The following is an 18,382-nucleotide window of genomic DNA, read 5'->3' on the forward strand; positions in this document are numbered from 1 at the left end:
TTTGTATTATGGCAAGAAAAAAGCAGCTAAGTAAAGAAAAACGAGTGGCCATCATTACTTTAAGTAATGAAGGTCAGTCAGTCCGAAAAATTGGGAAAACTTTGAAAGTGTCCCCAAGTGCAGTTGCAAAAACCATCAACCACTACAAAGAAACTGGCTCACATGAGGACCACCCCAGGAAATGAAGACCAAGAGTCACCTCTGCTTCTGAGGATAAGATTATTCAAGTCACCAGCCTCAGAAATTGCAGGTCAACAGCAGCTCAGATTAGAGACCAGGTCAATTCCACACAGAGTTCTAGCAGCAGGCACATCTCTACAACAACTGTTAAGAGGAGACTTTGTGCAGCAGGCCTTCATGGTAAAATAGCTGCTAGGAAACCACTGCTAAGGACAGGCAACAAGCAGAAGAGACTTGTTTGGGCTAAAGAACACAAGGAATGGACATTAGACCAGTGGAAATCTGTGCTTTGGTCTGATGAGTCCAAATTTGAGATCTTTGGTTCCAACCACCGTGTCTTTGTGCGATGCAGAAAAGGTGAACGGATGGACTCTACATGCTTGGTTCCCACCGTGAAGCATGGAGGAGGTGGTGTGGGGGTGCTTTGCTGGTGACACTGTTGGGGATTTATTCAAAATTGAAGGCATACTGAACCAGCATGGCTACCACGGCATCTTGCAGCGGCATGCTATTCCATCCGGTTTGCGTTTAGTTGGACCATCATTTATTTTTCAACAGGACAATGACCCCAAACGCACCTCCAGGCTGTGTAAGGGCTATTTGACCAAGAAGGAGAGTGATGGGGTGCTACGCCAGATGACCTGGCATCTACAGTCACCAGACCTGAACCTAATCGAGATGGTTTGGGGTGAGCTGGACCGCAGAGTGAAGGCAAAAGAGCCAACAAGTGCAAAGCATCTCTGGGATCTCCTTCAAGATTGTTGGAAGACCATTTCCGGTGACTACCTCTTGAAGCTCATCAAGAGAATGCCAAGAGTGTGCAAAGCAGTCATCAAAGCAAAAGGTGGCTACTTTGAAGAACCTAGAATATAAGACATAATTTCAGTTGTTTCACACTTTTTTGTTAAGTATATAATTCCACATGTGTTAATTCATAATTTTGATGCCTTCAGTGTGAATGTACAATTTTTATAGTCAAGAAAATACAGAAAAATCCTTAAATGAGAGTGTGTCCAATGTACTGTGTGTGTGTATGTGTGTATATACTGTATATATATATATATATATTATATATATATATATATATATATATATATATATATATATATAATATACAGTTAGGTCCATATATATTTGGACAGAGACAACATTTTTCTAATTTTGGTTATAGACTTTACCACAATGAATTTTGAACAAAACAATTCAGATGCAGTTGAAGTTCAGACTTTCAGCTTTCATGTGCTGGTATCCACATTAAAATTGGATGAAGGGTTTAGGAGTTTCAGCTCCTTAACATGTGCCACCCTGTTTTTAAAGGGACCAAAAGTAATTGGACAATTGACTCCAAGGCTCTTTCATGGACAGGTGTGGGCAATCCCTTTGTTATGTCATTCTCAATTAAGCAGATAAAAGGCCAGGAGTTGATTTGAAGTGTGGTGCTTGCATTTGGAAGATTTTGCTGTGAAGTAAACATGCGGTCAAAGGAGCTCTCCATGCAGGTGAAACAAGCCATCCTTAAGCTGCGAAAACAGAAAAAAAAACATCCGAGAAATTGCTACAATATTAGGAGTGGCAAAATCTACAGTTTGGTACATCCTGAGAAAGAAAGAGAAAGAAAGCACTGGTGAACTCATCAATGCAAAAAGACCTGGGAGCACAAGGAAGACAACATTAGTGGATGATCGCAGAATAATCTCCATGGTGAAGAGAAACCCCTTTACAACAGCCAACCAAGTGAACAACACTCTCCAGGAGGTAGGCGTATCAATATCCAAATCTACCATAAAGAGAAGACTACATCAAAATAAATGCAGAGGGTTCACTCCATGGTGCAAGCCACTCATAAGCATCAAGAATAAAAAGGCTAGACTGGACTTTGCTAAAAAAACATCTAAAAAAGCCAGCATAGTTCTGGAAGAACATTCTTTGGACAGATGTAACCAAGATCAACCTCTACCAGAATGATGGAAAGAGAAAAGTATGGCGAAGGCATGGTACAGCTCATGATCCAAAGCATACCACATCATCTGTAAAACACGGCGGAAGCACTGTGATGGCTTGGGTATGCATGGCTGCCAGTAGCACTGGGTCACTAGTGTTTATTGATGATGTGACACAGGACAGAAGCAGCCAAATTAATTCTGAGGTATTCAGAGACATACTGTGTGCTCAGATCCAGCCAAATGCAGCCAAACTGATTGGTCATCGTTTCATACTACAGATGGACAATGACCCAAAACAAAAAGCCAAAGCAACCCAGGAGTTTATTAAAGCAATGAAGTGGAATATTCTCGAATGGCCAAGTCTGTCACCTGATCTCAACCCAATTGAGCATGCATTTCACTTGTTAAAGTCTAAACTTCAGACAGAAAGGCCCACAAACAAACAGCAACTGAAAACCACCGCAGTGAAGGCCTGGCAGAGAATCAAAAAGGAGGAAACACAGCGTCTGGTGATGTTCATGAGTTCAAGACTTCAGGCAGTCATTGCCAACAAAGGGTTTTCAACCAAGTACTGAAAATGAACATTATATTTAAAATTATTGAATCTGTCCAATTACTTTTGGTCCCTTTAAAAACAGGGTGGCACATGTTAAGGAGCTGAAACTCCTAAACCCTTTATCCAATTTTAATGTGGATTCCCTCAAATGAAAGCTGAAAGTCTGAACTTCAACTGCATCTGAATTGTTTTGTTTAAAATTCATTGTGGTAATGTCTATAACCAAAATTAGAAAAATGTTGTCTCTGTCCAAATATATATGGACCTAACTGTATATATATATATATATATATATATATATATATATATATATATATATATATATATGTGTGTGTTTATATGTTTATATATATATATGTATATATAGACTGTATATATGTTTTCATTGTTTTCACGAGTATTTGAGCCCATGAATCCATTCTATGTCCATTTTGCAAGCCGGCAAGAAAATCTCGCCGTACGGATGCCTTATGGATTGCACACGGATAATTTTTTGAGAAAAAATTGCATCCTCGCGTTGAATACGGATCACTGTTCAGGAACTTTTCTGCTTATCATGCCTGTAAAAAACGGACCGCATTTCCCTACGATGTGTGACACCAGCCTTAGTGAGAGATATACAATTTTCATAAGTTTTCTTAAACCTCTTCACCCCCAAGCCTGTTTTCACCTTCACGACCAGGCCAAATTTTACAATTCTGACCAGTGTCACTTTATGTGGTAATAACTCTGGAATGCTTCAACAGATCCCACTGATTCTGAGATTGTTTTTTTCTTGTGACATATTGTACTTCATGATAGTGGTAATATTTGTTCGATATGACTTGCGTCTATTTGTGAAAAAAATTAAAATTTGGAGAAAATGTCAAACTTTTTTTTATGCCTTTTAAACCAGAGAGTTATGTAACACAAAATAGTTAATGAATAATATTTCCCACATGTCTACTTTACATAAGCACACTTTTTGAAACAGAACACTTCTTTATTAGGAAGTTAGAAGAGTTAAAAGTTGACCAGTGATTTCTCATTTTTCCAACAAAATTTACAAAACCATTATTTAAGGGACCACATCACTTTTGAAGTGACTTTGAGGGGCCTACGTGACAGAAAATACATAAGTGACACCATTCTAAAAACTGCACCCCTCAAGGTGCTCAAAACCACAATCAATAAGTTTATTAACCCTTCCACATTGCTTCAGTACCTGTGAAGCAACTGAAGGAAACAATTAAGGTTTTATTTTTTTCCCCAAATTTTATTTTTTTTCATGAGGGTAACAGGAGAAAATGGACCCCAAAAATTGTTGTGCAATTTCTCCTGAGTACACTGATATGCCATATGTGGGGGAAGACTACTGTTTGGGCGCATGGCAAAACTCGGAAGGGAATGATCACCTTTTGAATGCAAAATTGTCTGGAATCGTGAGCAGACGCCATGTTGCGTTTGAAGAGCCCCTGATGTGCCTAAACCATAGAAATTCCCCCATAGGTGACCCTGTATTGGAACTGATCAAGTGTTTTCCTGGTATGTGACTTTTATAATGTGGTGGCATATGTAAATTGTGTAGACTGCATCAAGTTGGCTTATGTAAATTGTGCAGAAATACATTTAGTAATACATGGATGCGTGGTACAGTTTGAAGCATTCTTTTATAGACAGGCAATTTTTTTCAGGGCAGGTGTCACATTGCCAAATGATGTCATTTCTTATCCCCCTTCTGTAACACATTCTGCACCTATTTTGCAAACTTCCTTTCTTTGAGGTGTGAGGGACCTCACCGAGGAAATGTTGACTTGGTACGATACGAGCACATTCAGTTCCGGAAGTACTGGGGTCCGCTCCTTCCCAACTGCCAAATATTAGGGCCTTGATCGCTACCTTCTGGAACTGAAGGTAGGTACCGGTCTGGCCTTTCCCCTCTTGATAGCACAAAAATGTTATACATTGCCATCTGTATGACATGCATGACCAGCGTCTTGTACCACACCTTAGGTTTTCTCATGGCACTGTACAGTTGGAGGACTTGATCAGTGAGATCAACTTCTCCCATATTTTTTTTGTTCCCCAGGACAGTCTGGCTTGTGGACCATGTATGGTGGTCGAGGAAAGGACATCGCTCTTGTTCTTGTACTTGACCACCAGCATGTTGTCGCTACATTGGGCTCTGCTCTCTCTTTCTGAGCAGCTGCCCAATTAACGTCTTGGGAGGCATCTTTGTTTTTTGCAGACAGTACCGGATGCTGCAGTAGCTCGCACAGAGAGGGATTTGAAGAGTGGGATGCTGGTATAAAAGTTATCTATGTAGAGATGATAACCTTGATCTTGCAGTGGGTGCATCAAATCCCACACAATTTTCTGTTGTGAATTCTGCTCTTGGGCTCCCTCCGGTGGTTATAAGTGGTAATGTTGTGAGTTCTGCTCTTGGGCTCCCTCCGGTGGTTATAAGTGGTACTGCTGCTCCTTTGGATTTCAGTCATCAGGTGCTTCCACTTATTACCAATTCTGACTGGGCTATTTAGTCTGGCCAGATCCTTTGGTTAGTGCCAGTTGTTCATTGTTCCTTGGTGGATTCACATCTCCTCCTGGATTCTCCTGCTTATCTGTTCAAATCATCAAAGATAAGTCATGGCTTGGTTTTTGCAGTCCACATACTGTGGACTTTATTGTTCAGTGCATTTCTATGTTTTTCTTGGCCAGCTTTGTCAGTGTGGATTTATTCAGTCAAGCTGGAAGCTCTGGAGAAGCAGATTTTCCCTCCATGCCTTTAGTTAGGTGTGGAGATTTTTGTATTATCTGTGGTGGATTTTTCTAGGGTTTTTTAATACTGACCGCATAGTACTCTGTCCTATTCTGTCTATTTAGCTAGATTGGCCTCCTTTGCTAAATTCTGTTTTCAGTCTGCGTATGTTTTTTCCCTCTCCTCTCACAGTCAATATATGTGGGGGGCTGTCTATCCTTTGGGGATTTTCTCTGAGGCAAGATAGTTTTCCGTTTCTATCTATAGGGGTAATTAGTTCTCCGGCTGTGTCGAGGTGTCTAGGACTGGTAGGTACATCCCACGGCTACTGCTAGTTGCGGTGTTAAGTTCAGGGTCTGCGGTCAGTACAGGTACCACCTCCTCCAGAGCATGTCTGATGTTGCTCCTAAGCCACCAGTTCATAACAGTACAACTGGCCAAGAATGAGTTAAATGCAAAGAAGGGAAGAAAAGTGCTGAGCCATTTTTTTCTCTGCAGTCTACTTTGTCTTCTCTTCCCTCTTAATCTCTGGGTGGTTCAGGAGTTTGGCGCTGACATGGATGTTCAGGCTTTGGCTTCGCATGTGGATCAACTTGCTGCAAGAGTACAGGGTATTTTTGATTATGTTGTCCAGACTCCGGTTCTAGAGCCTAGAATTCCAACTCCTGATTTGTTTTTTGGGGACAGGTCCAAGTTTTTGAGCTTTAAAAATAACTGTTTTTTGCTCTGAAACCCCGTTCCTCTGGTGATCCCATTCAGCAAGTTAAAATTGTCATTTCTCTGCTGCGTGGTGACCCTCAGGACTGGGCATTTTCCCTGGAAACAGGGAATCCGGCCTTGCTTAATATAGACACCTTTTTTCAGGCGCTAGGGTTATTGTATGATGAACCTAATTCAGTGGATCATGCAGAAAAAACCTTGTTGACCCTGTGTCAGGGCAAGGAAGCGGCAGAATCATACTGCCAGAAATTTAGAAAATGGTCTGTGCTCACTAAATGGAATGAGGATGCTTTAGCGGCAATTTTCAGAAAGGGTCTTTCTGAATCTGTTAAGGACGTTGTGGTGGGGTTCCCCACGCCTGCTGGTCTCAATGATTCTATGTCTCTGGCCATTCAGATTGATCGGCGCTTGCGCGAGCGCAGAGATGTGCACACGATGGCATTATCCTCTGAGCGGAGTCCTGAGCCTATGCAGTGTATTAGGATTTTGACTAGAGCTGAACAGCAAGGATTCAGACGTCAGAATGGGTTGTGTTTTTACTGCGGCGATTCTGCTCATGTAATTTCTGATTGTCCTAAGCGTACTAAGAGAGTCGCTAGGTCTGTTACTATCAGTATTGTACAGCCCAAATTTCTCTTATCTGTGACCTTGATATGCTCATTGTCGTCATTTTCTGTCATGGCGTTTGTGGATTCAGGCGCCACTTTGAAATTGATGGACTTAGAATTCACCAAGCGTTGTGGTTTCCCCTTGCAGCCTTTGCAGACCCCTATTCCTTTGAGGGGCATTGATGCTACACCTTTGGCTAAAAATAAACCTCAGTTTTGGACACGGCTAACCATGTGCATGGCACCAGCATATTAGGAAGATTGTCGTTTTCTGGTGTTGCATAATTTGCATGATGTTATTGTACTGGGTTTTCCATGGTTACAGGTACATAATCCGGTGCTGGATTGGAAATCTATGTCTCTGACTAGTTGGGGTTGTCAGGGGATTCATAATGACGTTCCTTTGATGTCAATTTCCTCCTCCTCCTCTTCTGAAATTCCTGAGTTTTTGTCAGATTTCCAGGATGTGTTTGATGAGCCCAAGTCCAGTTCCCTTCCTCCACTTAGGGACTGTGATTGTGCTATTGACTTGATTCCAGGATGTAAGTTCCCTAAGGGACGACTTTTCAACTTGTCTGTGCCAGAACATACCGCCATGCGGAGTTATGTTAATGAGTCCTTGGAGAAAGTGCATATTCGGCCATCTTCGTCACCATTGGGAGCGGGATTCTTTTTGCTGCCAAGAAGGATGGCTCCTTGAGACCCTGTATTGATTATCGCCTCTTGAATAAGATCACGGTCAAATTTCAATACCCTTTATCTTTGCTTTCTGATTTGTTTGCTAGGATTAAGGGGGCTAGTTGGTTTACTAAGATTGACCTTCGAGGGGCGTATAATCTTGTTCGTATTAAACAGGGTGACGAATGGAAAACTGCGTTTAATACGCCCGAAGGCCATTTTGAATACCTTGTGATGCCTTTCGGGCTTTCTAATGCTCCATCTGTGTTTCAGTCCTTCATGCATGATATATTTCGGAATTATCTTGATAAATTCATGATTGTATATTTGGATGATATTTTGATTTTTTCCGATGATTGGGAGTCTCATGTGAAACAGGTCAGAATGGTATTTCAGATCCTTCGTGATAATGCTTTATTTGTGAAGGGGTCTAAGTGCCTCTTTGGAGTTCAGAAGGTTTCTTTTTTGGGTTTCATTTTTTCTCCTTCGTCTATTGAAATGGATCCGGTTAAGGTTCAGGCCATTCATGATTGGGTTCAGCCCACATCTGTGAAGAGCCTTCAGAAATTTTTGGGCTTTGCTAATTTTTATCGTCGTTTCATTGCTAACTTCTCCAGTGTGGTTAAACCCTTGACCGATTTGACGAAGAAGGGCGCTGATGTGGCGAATCGGTCCTCTGCGGCTGTTTCTGCCTTTCAGGAGCTTAAACGCTGATTTACTTCTGCCCCTGTGTTGCATCAGCCGGATGTTTCTCTTCCTTTTCAGGTTGAGAATGACGCTTCTGAGATTGGGGCAGGGGCCGTTTTGTCTCAGAGGAATTCTGATGGTTCCTTGATGAAACCGTGTGCCTTCTTTTCTCGAAAGTTTTCGCCTGCGGAATGCAATTATGATGTCGGCAATCGTGAGTTGTTGGCTATGAAGTGGGCATTTGAGGAGTGGCGACATTGGCTTGAGGGGGCCAAGCACCGTATTGTGGTCTTGACCGATCATAAGAATCTGATTTACCTCGAGTCTGCCAAACGGCTGAATCCTAGACAGGCCCGATGGTCCCTGTTTTTCTCCCGTTTTGATTTTGTGGTCTCGTATCTTCCGGGTTCTAAGAATGTTAAGGCTGATGCCCTCTCTAGGAGCTTTTTGCCTGATTCTCCTGGACTCCTTGAGCCGGTTGGTATTCTCAAGGAAGGGGTGATTCTTTCTGCCATCTCCCCTGATTTACGACAGGTTCTTCAGGAATTTCAGGCTGATAAACCTGATCGCTGTCCAGCGGGGAAACTGTTTGTTCCTGATAGATGGACTAGTAAGGTGATTTCTGAGGTTCATTGTTCTGTGTTGGCTGGCCATCCTGGGATTTTTGGTACCAGAGATTTGGTTGGTAGGTCCTTTTGGTGGCCTTCTTTGTCACGGGATGTGCGTTCTTTTGTGCAGTCCTGTGGGACTTGTGCGCGGGCCAAGCCCTGCTGTTCCCGCGCTAGTGGGTTGCTTTTGCCTTTGCCGGTCCCTGAGAGGCCTTGGACGCATATTTCTATGGATTTTATTTCAGATCTCCCTGTTTCCCAGAAGATGTCTGTTATCTGGGTGGTTTGTGATCGGTTTTCTAAGATGGTTCATTTGGTACCCTTGCCTAAGTTGCCTTCCTCTTCTGATTTGGTTCCGTTGTTTTTTCAGCATGTGGTTCGTTTGCATGGCATTCCTGAGAATATTGTGTCTGACAGAGGTTCCCAGTTTGTTTCTAGGTTTTGGCGGTCCTTTTGTGCTAGGATGGGCATTGATTTGTCTTTTTCTTCCGCATTTCATCCTCAGACAAATGGCCAAACCGAGCGAACTAATCAGACTTTGGAAACTTATTTGAGATGCTTTGTGTCTGCTGATCAGGATGATTGGGTGGCTTTCTTGCCATTGGCCGAGTTTGCCCTTAATAATCGGGCTAGTTCGGCTACTTTGGTTTCGCCCTTCTTTTGTAATTTTGGTTTCCATCCTCGTTTTTCTTCAGGGCAGGTTGAGCCTTCTGATTGTCCTGGTGTGGATTCTGTGGTGGACAGGTTGCAGCAGATTTGGACTCATGTGGTAGACAATTTGACGTTGTCTCAGGAGAAGGCTCAACATTTTGCTAACCGTCGTTGGTGTGTTGGTCCCCGGCTTCGGGTTGGGGATTTGGTCTGGTTGTCTTCCCATCATGTTCCTATGAAGGTTTCTTCCCCTAAGTTCAAGCCTCGGTTTATTGGTCCTTATAAGATTTCTGAGATTATCAATCCTGTGTCTTTTCATTTGGCACTTCCAGCCTCTTTTGCCATCCATAATGTTTTCCATAGATCTTTATTGCGGAGATATGTGGTGCCCGTTGTTCCCTCTGTTGATCCTCCTGCCCTGGTGTTGGTTGATGGGGAGTTGGAGTATGTGGTTGAGAAAATTTTGGATTCTCATTTTTCGAGGCGGAGGCTTCAGTATCTTGTCAAGTGGAAGGGTTATGGCCAGGAGGATAATTCTTGGGTTGTTGCCTCCAATGTTCATGCGGCTGATTTGGTTCGTGCTTTTCATTTGGCTCGTCCTGATCGGCCTGGGGGCTCTGGTCAGGGTTCAGTGACCCCTCCTCAAGGGGGGGGTACTGTTGTGAATTTTGCTCTTGGGCTCCCTCCGGTGGTTATAAGTGGTAATGTTGTGAGTTCTGCTCTTGGGCTCCCTCCGGTGGTTATAAGTGGTACTGCTGCTCCTTTGGATTTCAGTCATCAGGTGCTTCCACTTATTACCAATTCTGACTGGGCTATTTAGTCTGGCCAGATCCTTTGGTTAGTGCCAGTTGTTCATTGTTCCTTGGTGGATTCACATCTCCTCCTGGATTCTCCTGCTTATCTGTTCAAATCATCAAAGATAAGTCATGGCTTGGTTTTTGCAGTCCACATACTGTGGACTTTATTGTTCAGTGCATTTCTATGTTTTTCTTGGCCAGCTTTGTCAGTGTGGATTTATTCAGTCAAGCTGGAAGCTCTGGAGAAGCAGATTTTCCCTCCATGCCTTTAGTTAGGTGTGGAGATTTTTGTATTATCTGTGGTGGATTTTTCTAGGGTTTTTTAATACTGACCGCATAGTACTCTGTCCTATTCTGTCTATTTAGCTAGATTGGCCTCCTTTGCTAAATTCTGTTTTCAGTCTGCGTATGTTTTTTCCCTCTCCTCTCACAGTCAATATATGTGGGGGGCTGTCTATCCTTTGGGGATTTTCTCTGAGGCAAGATAGTTTTCCGTTTCTATCTATAGGGGTAATTAGTTCTCCGGCTGTGTCGAGGTGTCTAGGACTGGTAGGTACATCCCACGGCTACTGCTAGTTGCGGTGTTAAGTTCAGGGTCTGCGGTCAGTACAGGTACCACCTCCTCCAGAGCACGTCTGATGTTGCTCCTAAGCCACCAGTTCATAACAATTTTCCCAGTCACTCCCAGGACAGGGTGCATTCAGCAGGTTGAATTTGGGTGCCTTTCCCTTCATACACTCTAAACCTGTGGGTTGTACCTTGAGGTACTCTCACACAGCTTGTAGAGTTTAGTTCAATACCTGACCCTCTTACTAGGCAGCAACCGGATGCAGTTCATTGATGTGCATCACTGACCAGCGCTCAGTGACTGTAGGATGCATTCATGGATGTGGTGCAAAAAGGGGATAAAAAAGTTATGGCCAAAAGCAAGCACGGGTGCTGATCAGTGATGTGCAGCTGCTATAAGACGCACGCACGGAGGTGGTGCAAAGGGGGAGCGAGAAAAATTAGCTATGGGGAAAAAAAGTCCTGGAAAAAGCGAACACTGGTACCGATCAGTGATTTCTATAATTCATTTGCGCTCGGCGGCTGCAGGACGCACGAACAAGTAAAAAATTGACAAAGAAACGAGTGATCGAGTACTGATCAGCGCTCGACGGCAGAAGGGTGGGATGTGGAAGGAGTTAGGGGAGATGGAGAAGGGTAAAATGGTGGAGAAAGGAAGAGTGAGGGATTAGACTGGATTACGGAAAAGTCAGGGATCCAGAACGGATCAGGAACATCTTGTTTTAGCAACACCCGCAGAAGTGATGGCACAGGCTTGAAAACGCGTTTGGCACCACTAGGCTCAGCAGAGCACAACAGAACGACCCAATCATCACTTTGCAACGTATCCAAGCCGGAATGAGGAAGTGCACGGCTGTCATTGTAGGGTCAGATCACATGTCTGCACTCTGACTGGTGCGATTAACTTCATTGCACCAATCAATGCTGAGCCTACTTATGCTGGCATTGCTAGGCTCCAGCCTATTACCGATGCTGTTACAGCACCGATTATAGGATGGTCATCAGTATTTCAGACTCTTTAAATGCAAGAAATTGTGAAGTCGCTATGACTGACTATTAAGCTATGAACAGCCAATCATAGCGATCGTAGTTGCGAGGGGGGCATTAAAACCACCCATGATGACGATCCCATGATGACGATCCCAGGTGCCCTGCTGTTAGAAACAGCAGGCACCTTAATGTGATCACTGCAACTGTGGTTGCGGTGCCACATGTTTGCCATTACGTACCCAGTAGATCCAAGATTGGGAAGTCACTCCCTTCCATGATGTACTGGGTACGTCCAAGATCATGAAAAGGTTAAATATCTACTATGACCTGACTATGACAATATTGTAATTTAACATTAATCCTTGTTGTTGCTAATTTGTAATAAAGTATATATTTTTCTATGCAGTACAAGACACAATATCACACAAAAGTTTACAAAATACCCGCTCCAACTGACCAGAACATTACAGTACCAACAGAACTTCCCACTGAGGCAGTTAACATAAGTGACATAGTGGAGAATGTGACTCGGGCCATGGGAAGACTTCAGGAGATGATGGAGATAGAGGAAGTGGTTCCTGCAGCCGGTTCTGCAAATGGCGTCAATGCTTTGGGCCTTGTAGTCTTTTCCATGTGCTTTGGACTGGTGATTGGAAACATGAAGGAACAAGGAAGAGCGCTCAAGGAATTCTTTGATTGTCTTAATGAAGCCATCATGAGGCTGGTGGCAATCATAATATGGTAAGGCTAATGTAACATGTGGAACTTGTGGATATGAGCTAGGAAATGTTTCTTAGAGACAACAGTGAAGCTGATGTACAAATTGCAAGTGAGTTTTCTACAAGCATTTCCATATTTTATCTAAGAAACTTAGCAGTAATGACCAGAAGATCTTAAATCAGAGCTACTGTATACTGATAATTTCTGAGCATAATGATGGCAAATACCATGATTTCTTTCCACTATGATAGTCTTAAATCATCCAATTATTGTAGTAGTTGTCATCTAAGCTCCCATAATGCACTTTCCTCATAAAAGGTGTTAGGCTGAAATCTAAATTCCCTATAAAAATAGGGCACTTATATCAGTCCTGTTGTGCTTTTTATTTCATTCAAAAAATGGTTGCAGAATGTACAACTCCACTCTGTGCAGTTTGATGCTCTCCTATACATCATACACTGCTCAAAAAAATAAAGGGAATGCTTAAACAACTCCAACACTGCTTGACAATCAATTTCACATGCTGTTGTGCAAATGGAATAGAAAACAGATGGAAATTATGGGCAATTATCAAGACACACTCAATAAAGCAGTGATTCTGCAGGTGGGGACCACAGATCACATCTCAATACCAATGCTTTCTGGCTGATGTTTTGGGCACTTTTGAATGTTGGTTGTGCTTTCACACTCGTGGTAGCATGAGACGGACTCTACAACCCACACAAGTGGCTCAGGTAGTACAGCTCATCCAAGATGGCACATCAATGCGAGCTGTGGAAAGGTTTGCTGTGTCTGTCAGCGTAGTGTCCAGAGGCTGGAGGCGCTACCAGGAGACAAGCCAGTACACCAGGAGACTTGGAGGGGGCCGTAGGAGGGAACAACCCAGCAGCAGGATCGCTACCTTAGCCTTTGTGCAAGGAGGAACAGGAGGAGCACTGCCAGAGCCATGCAAAATGACCTCCGGCAGACCACAAATGTGCATGTGTCTGCACAAATGGTTAGATATCGACTCCATGAGGATGGTTCGAATGCCCGACATCCACAGATGGGGAATTGTGCTCACAGCCCAACACAGTGCAGGACGCTTGGCATTTTCCACAGAACACCAGGATTGGCGAATTCGCCACTGGCGCCCTGTGCTCTTCACAGATGAAAGCAGGTTCACACTGAGCAGATGTGACAGAGTCTGGAAACGCCATGGAGAGCCATCTGCTGCCTGCAACATTCTTCCGGTTTGGCAGTGGGTCAGTAATGGAGTGGCGTGGCATTTCTTTGGAGGGCTGCACAGCCCTCCATGTGCTCGCCAGAGGTAGCCTGACTGCCATTAGGTACCGAGATGAGATCCTTAGATCCCTTGGGAGACCATATGCTGGTGCCGTTGGCCCTGGGTTCCTCCTAATGCAGGACAATGCCAGACCTCATGTGGCTGGAGTGTGTCAGCAGTTCCTGCAAGATGAAGGCATTGAAGCTATGGCCCGCCCATCCCCCAGACATGAATCCGATTAAACACATCTGGGACATGATGTCTCGCTCCATCCACCAACGTCACGGTGCACCACAGACTGTCCAAGAGTTGGCGGATGCTTTAGTCCAAGTCTGGGAGGAGATCCCTCAGGAGACCATCTGCCGCCTCATCAGGAGCATGCCCAGGCATTGTAGGGAGATCATACAGGCACGTGGAGGCCACACACACTACTGAGCATCATTTCCTTGTCTTGAGGCATTTCCACTGAAGTTGGATCAGCCTATAACTTCATTTTCCACTTTGATTTTGAGCATCATTCCAACTCCAGACCTCCGTGGGATATTGGTTGTGATTTACATTGATCATTTTTAGGTTTTATTGTTCTCAACACATTCCACTATGTAACAAATAAAGATTTACAACTGGAATATTTCATTCAGTGATATCTAGGATGTAGGATTTTAGTGTTCCCTTTATTTTTTGAGCAGTATATAATGCCACCTCACTGTATTGTTCCCCCCACACAGTATACTGACCCCTTAATAGCCCATAAACTGATGGCTCCAACACTGTATAATTGCCCCCACACTGTACAAAGACCCCACATTATCTCCCACACTGTATGACGGCTCTCACTGTAATCCCCTCACTGTATAATGGCCCCCTAAATAGCTTCCATATAGTATAAAGTACCCCATAGTCCTCCACATAGTATACTGTACTTCTCATAGACCTCTATATAGTATCATGCACATTCCATAGGCCTCTATGGTACAATGAACTCCCCATATGTCTATATAGTATAATGCACCCTCCATAGGCCTCAGTATAGTACACTACACTCCCCGTTGGCCTCTATATAGTTTAATAGTTTAATTCACTCCCCATAGGCCCCTGTATAGTATAATGCGCTCCCCATAGGACTCTATAAAGTTTAATGCATTCCCCAGTGGCCACTATATATTATAATGCATTTCCCATAGGCCTTTATATAGTATAGCAACCAATATAACAGATCTGGCACTCACCCCGAAGATGCTGTGATTAATGTCCTTTATTTGCTACGACCAGCATTTAGACATACATGGAGAGGCGGCAGGAAAATGAAGAGAGGAGGGTGCGGGGAGACAATTGAGGACGACGGCCGTTTCGTGCAAATGCACTTCCACGGGTCCAAGGCACTTGGACCCGTGGGAGCGCATTTGTGCGAAACGGCTGTCGTCCTCACCTGTCTCCCCGCACCCTCCTCTCTTCATTTTCCTGCCGCCTCTCCATGTATGTTTAAATGCTGGTCGTAGCAAATAAAGGACATTAATCACAGCATCTTAGGGGTGAGTGCCAGATCTGTTATATTGGTTGCTATAAGTGAAGTCTCCTTTTTTACTTTTGAACATTACTAGTGCACCACCCTTGATTGCTTAGTCTGGAAGTGTTTCAAGTCTGCATGCTTTTGCTTAGAGAATAGCCTGTGAAGATTGACTATCCTGGTGCCACCCCGTTTTCTGAATCTTGTTGTGGTTCTTTATATAGTATAACACACTCCCTATAGGCATCTATATATAGTATAATGCAATATATATATATATAGAGAGAGAGAGTGATAGTGTAACGCACTCCCCATAAAAAAAATACAATACTCACCTCTCCTCCTCGTTCCACTGCTGGTCTGAGCAGGCGCCATGTACTGACGTCATCAGTCTCCTTCTGAGTGTTTTACTTATCAGAATAATCTCCTACAGCAGCTTATCTCCATAGTTAGAGACACAGGTGCTGAATAGTGATGAGCGGGGTGCTCGGGTACGCTCGTTACTCTATCGAGTATCACGGGTGCTTGAGCACCATGCTCAAGCCCCTGTTCCATATGTTTCACGCCCTGATAGGCAGTCAATAATTATGCGGGAATTGCCTGACATACACGGTAATGAAGTAGCCATGTTGGCTACTGGAATTACTCTGATTGTCCGGCTGCATTGTTTCAGGGGGTCTTATAAGAGACCAAGGGCCACAATGCTCTGTAAACTATCCTCAGGAAGTAGTTCAGGGAGAGTTGTTATAGGAGGGAGTACTTATTTTAGAGCAAGTGCAGCGCCCCAGACTCCTGGTCGTTGCAGTAATGTCATTCTTCCACCAGGGGGAGTGATATTACGTCTGAAGGTAATAAAGTCCATCCTTCCAGGTATCACCAAACATACACCACACTTCACACTCCAATCCACCAGGGGGAGCCATGTTCCTATCTAGTAGGGCACTCCTCACAGAAGGGTAAAACTGTTGTTTTGGATAGGAAGTGAGTGAGACGCTACCTGGGTTTGACCCAGAGAGGACCTGTCAGGCAGACAGGGGGAGAAGGAGGAACATCTGAGCTGCAGACAGAGGGTCCCTGTCAGGGGTGGGATCCTGACAGAGGCCTAGCGGGATAGAAAGCTACGGAGCTTCGCCTGCCCCATGTGTGGCAGCATCCTAAGAAAGGACACAAAGAGAACTGTGTTGTAAAGAGTGAGAAACGAGATCACGGCACTAGGAGAAAACACCGGGAGGAGTTCTGCCCCGAGACAGGCAGCCTCCTTCTGAGGCGCGTAGCCGGAACACCGAGGGAGTAATTGACTCTACGCATTACTTCAGAGACCGGCAGGACAGTCAATTCCAAGTTGGCTGCCCGACCTTAATACCTAAGAAGACACAGTGGCAAATTGTGGGGGTCGGGGCGTCTCTAGGGTCCCTATAAACAAGCCTCAGGCCATCCCAGTCATACGGGTTTGTCCTATCCATACCATCTGGGGGACAGAGAGGAAGAAACAACGTCTAGAACATCCACGAGAGTTGTGAGGACCTTACCGAGTTGCTCAGCAGGAAGGTACTACAACACACAGGCGCTAGTAGGAAGGCTAATGATCTCCACCTGGATAAGTGGACTCTGGATTTGCCTTCGGATCGACCTGACTCTGCCTACCCTGTGATCTGTACCCTGGACTGTGGATACTGAAGCTTCCAGTACAAGGTAAAGAGACTGCAACCTTGTGTCCTCGTAATTCACTGCGCCTTACATCATCCACCATCACTATCTACACTTCTGGGAAGCCCTGGGGATTCACTTCACCTGTGGGAAGGTATACCATCTTGCTGCCATAACATCACCCCAGCGGACCCCTAAGCAGCGTTGGTCGCCCTGAACGAATACCACAGGTGGCGTCACGAACATTATACAAACTACACCTTTAATTGGACACCCCTCAAAGGGCCACGGACCGGGTCAGGCCACCGTGACATTCCCCAAACCGAAGGACCCGCTGCCGAGTACCCCATTGCCCTTGCGTGGGGACGCTCCACAAGCATATAGGCAGTGTTTAATATTGCTACCGCTGTACCTGTATACCGCTGCTGCATCATTAAAAGAAAAGTCCTTTTTCAGGGCTACATGTTTTCCTTTCTCTAGTAAAACCTCTGTTACCTGCATTCAGTTGAGGTGTAGTTTTGGATTACAAGCATATAGGTAGGGTTTAATATTGCTATTGTAATGCTTGTATACCGCTGCTGCACCAGTAAAAGAAATATGCTTTTCAGGGCTACATATTTTCCTTTCTCTAGTAAAACTGTTCTTACATGTATTCAGTGGAGGGACAGTTTTGGATTACAGGCATATCGGCAGGGTTTAATATTGCTGTTGTATTACTTGTATGTCTCTGTTGCACCATTAAACAAAAAGTTCTTTCAGGGTTTTATACTGTCCTTTAGCATACCTCCCAACTTTTGAAGATGGGAAAGAGGGACAAAGTTTGTGGTACGCAGCGGCAAATTTTAGGCCACGCCTCTAACCACACCCATTCATAATGAGTCACACCCATATCCACGTCCCAACCACACCCATTTAGCACTGCTGATCACAGTTTCATATACAATAATTATAAACAAAAAAATATGGCCACACAGTGCTCCATACCGTATAATGGCCACACATGATGCCCCATATTGTATAATGAACCGCACATGATGCTCCATACTGTATAATGGCCACACATGATGCTCCATACTGTATAATGGCCACACATGATGCTCCATACTGTATAATGGCCACACATGATGCTCCATACTGTATAATGGCCACACATGATGCTCCATACTGTAAAATGACCGCACATGATGCTCCATACTGTATAATGACTGCACATGATGCTCCATACTGTATAATGGCCACACATGATGCGCCATACTGTATAATGACCGCACATGATGCTCCATACTTTATAATGACTGCACATGATGCTCCATACTGTATAATGACTGCACACGATGCTCCATATTGTATAACGACCGCACATGATGCTCCATACTGTATAATGACCCCACATGATGCTCCATACTGTATAATGACCGTACATGATGTTCCATACTGTATAATGGCCCCACATGATGCTCCATTCTGTATAATGACCGCACATGATGCTCCATACTGTATAATGACCGCACATGATACTTTG

At 44.1% G+C, this 18,382-nt stretch overlaps 1 protein-coding gene across 6 annotated transcripts in view; it reads left to right on the top strand.

Annotated features, from left to right (window-relative positions):
- Positions 1-18,382, top strand: part of LOC143784732 (excitatory amino acid transporter 1-like) — a 213,159-nt gene that overhangs the window by 152,063 nt on the left and 42,714 nt on the right. For 4 of the 6 annotated variants that reach the window (XM_077273310.1, XM_077273318.1, XM_077273328.1 and 1 more), the window contains one exon: positions 12,129-12,463. The exons of the other annotated variants lie outside the window; for them this stretch is intronic. In XM_077273310.1, coding sequence (XP_077129425.1) covers positions 12,129-12,463 — 335 coding nt within the window. The remainder of the gene's footprint in view (positions 1-12,128; positions 12,464-18,382) is intronic. 6 annotated transcript variants of the gene reach the window in all.

This window comes from Ranitomeya variabilis, chromosome 1 (assembly GCF_051348905.1).
Source record: "Ranitomeya variabilis isolate aRanVar5 chromosome 1, aRanVar5.hap1, whole genome shotgun sequence".
Taxonomy (NCBI): domain Eukaryota; kingdom Metazoa; phylum Chordata; class Amphibia; order Anura; family Dendrobatidae; genus Ranitomeya; species Ranitomeya variabilis.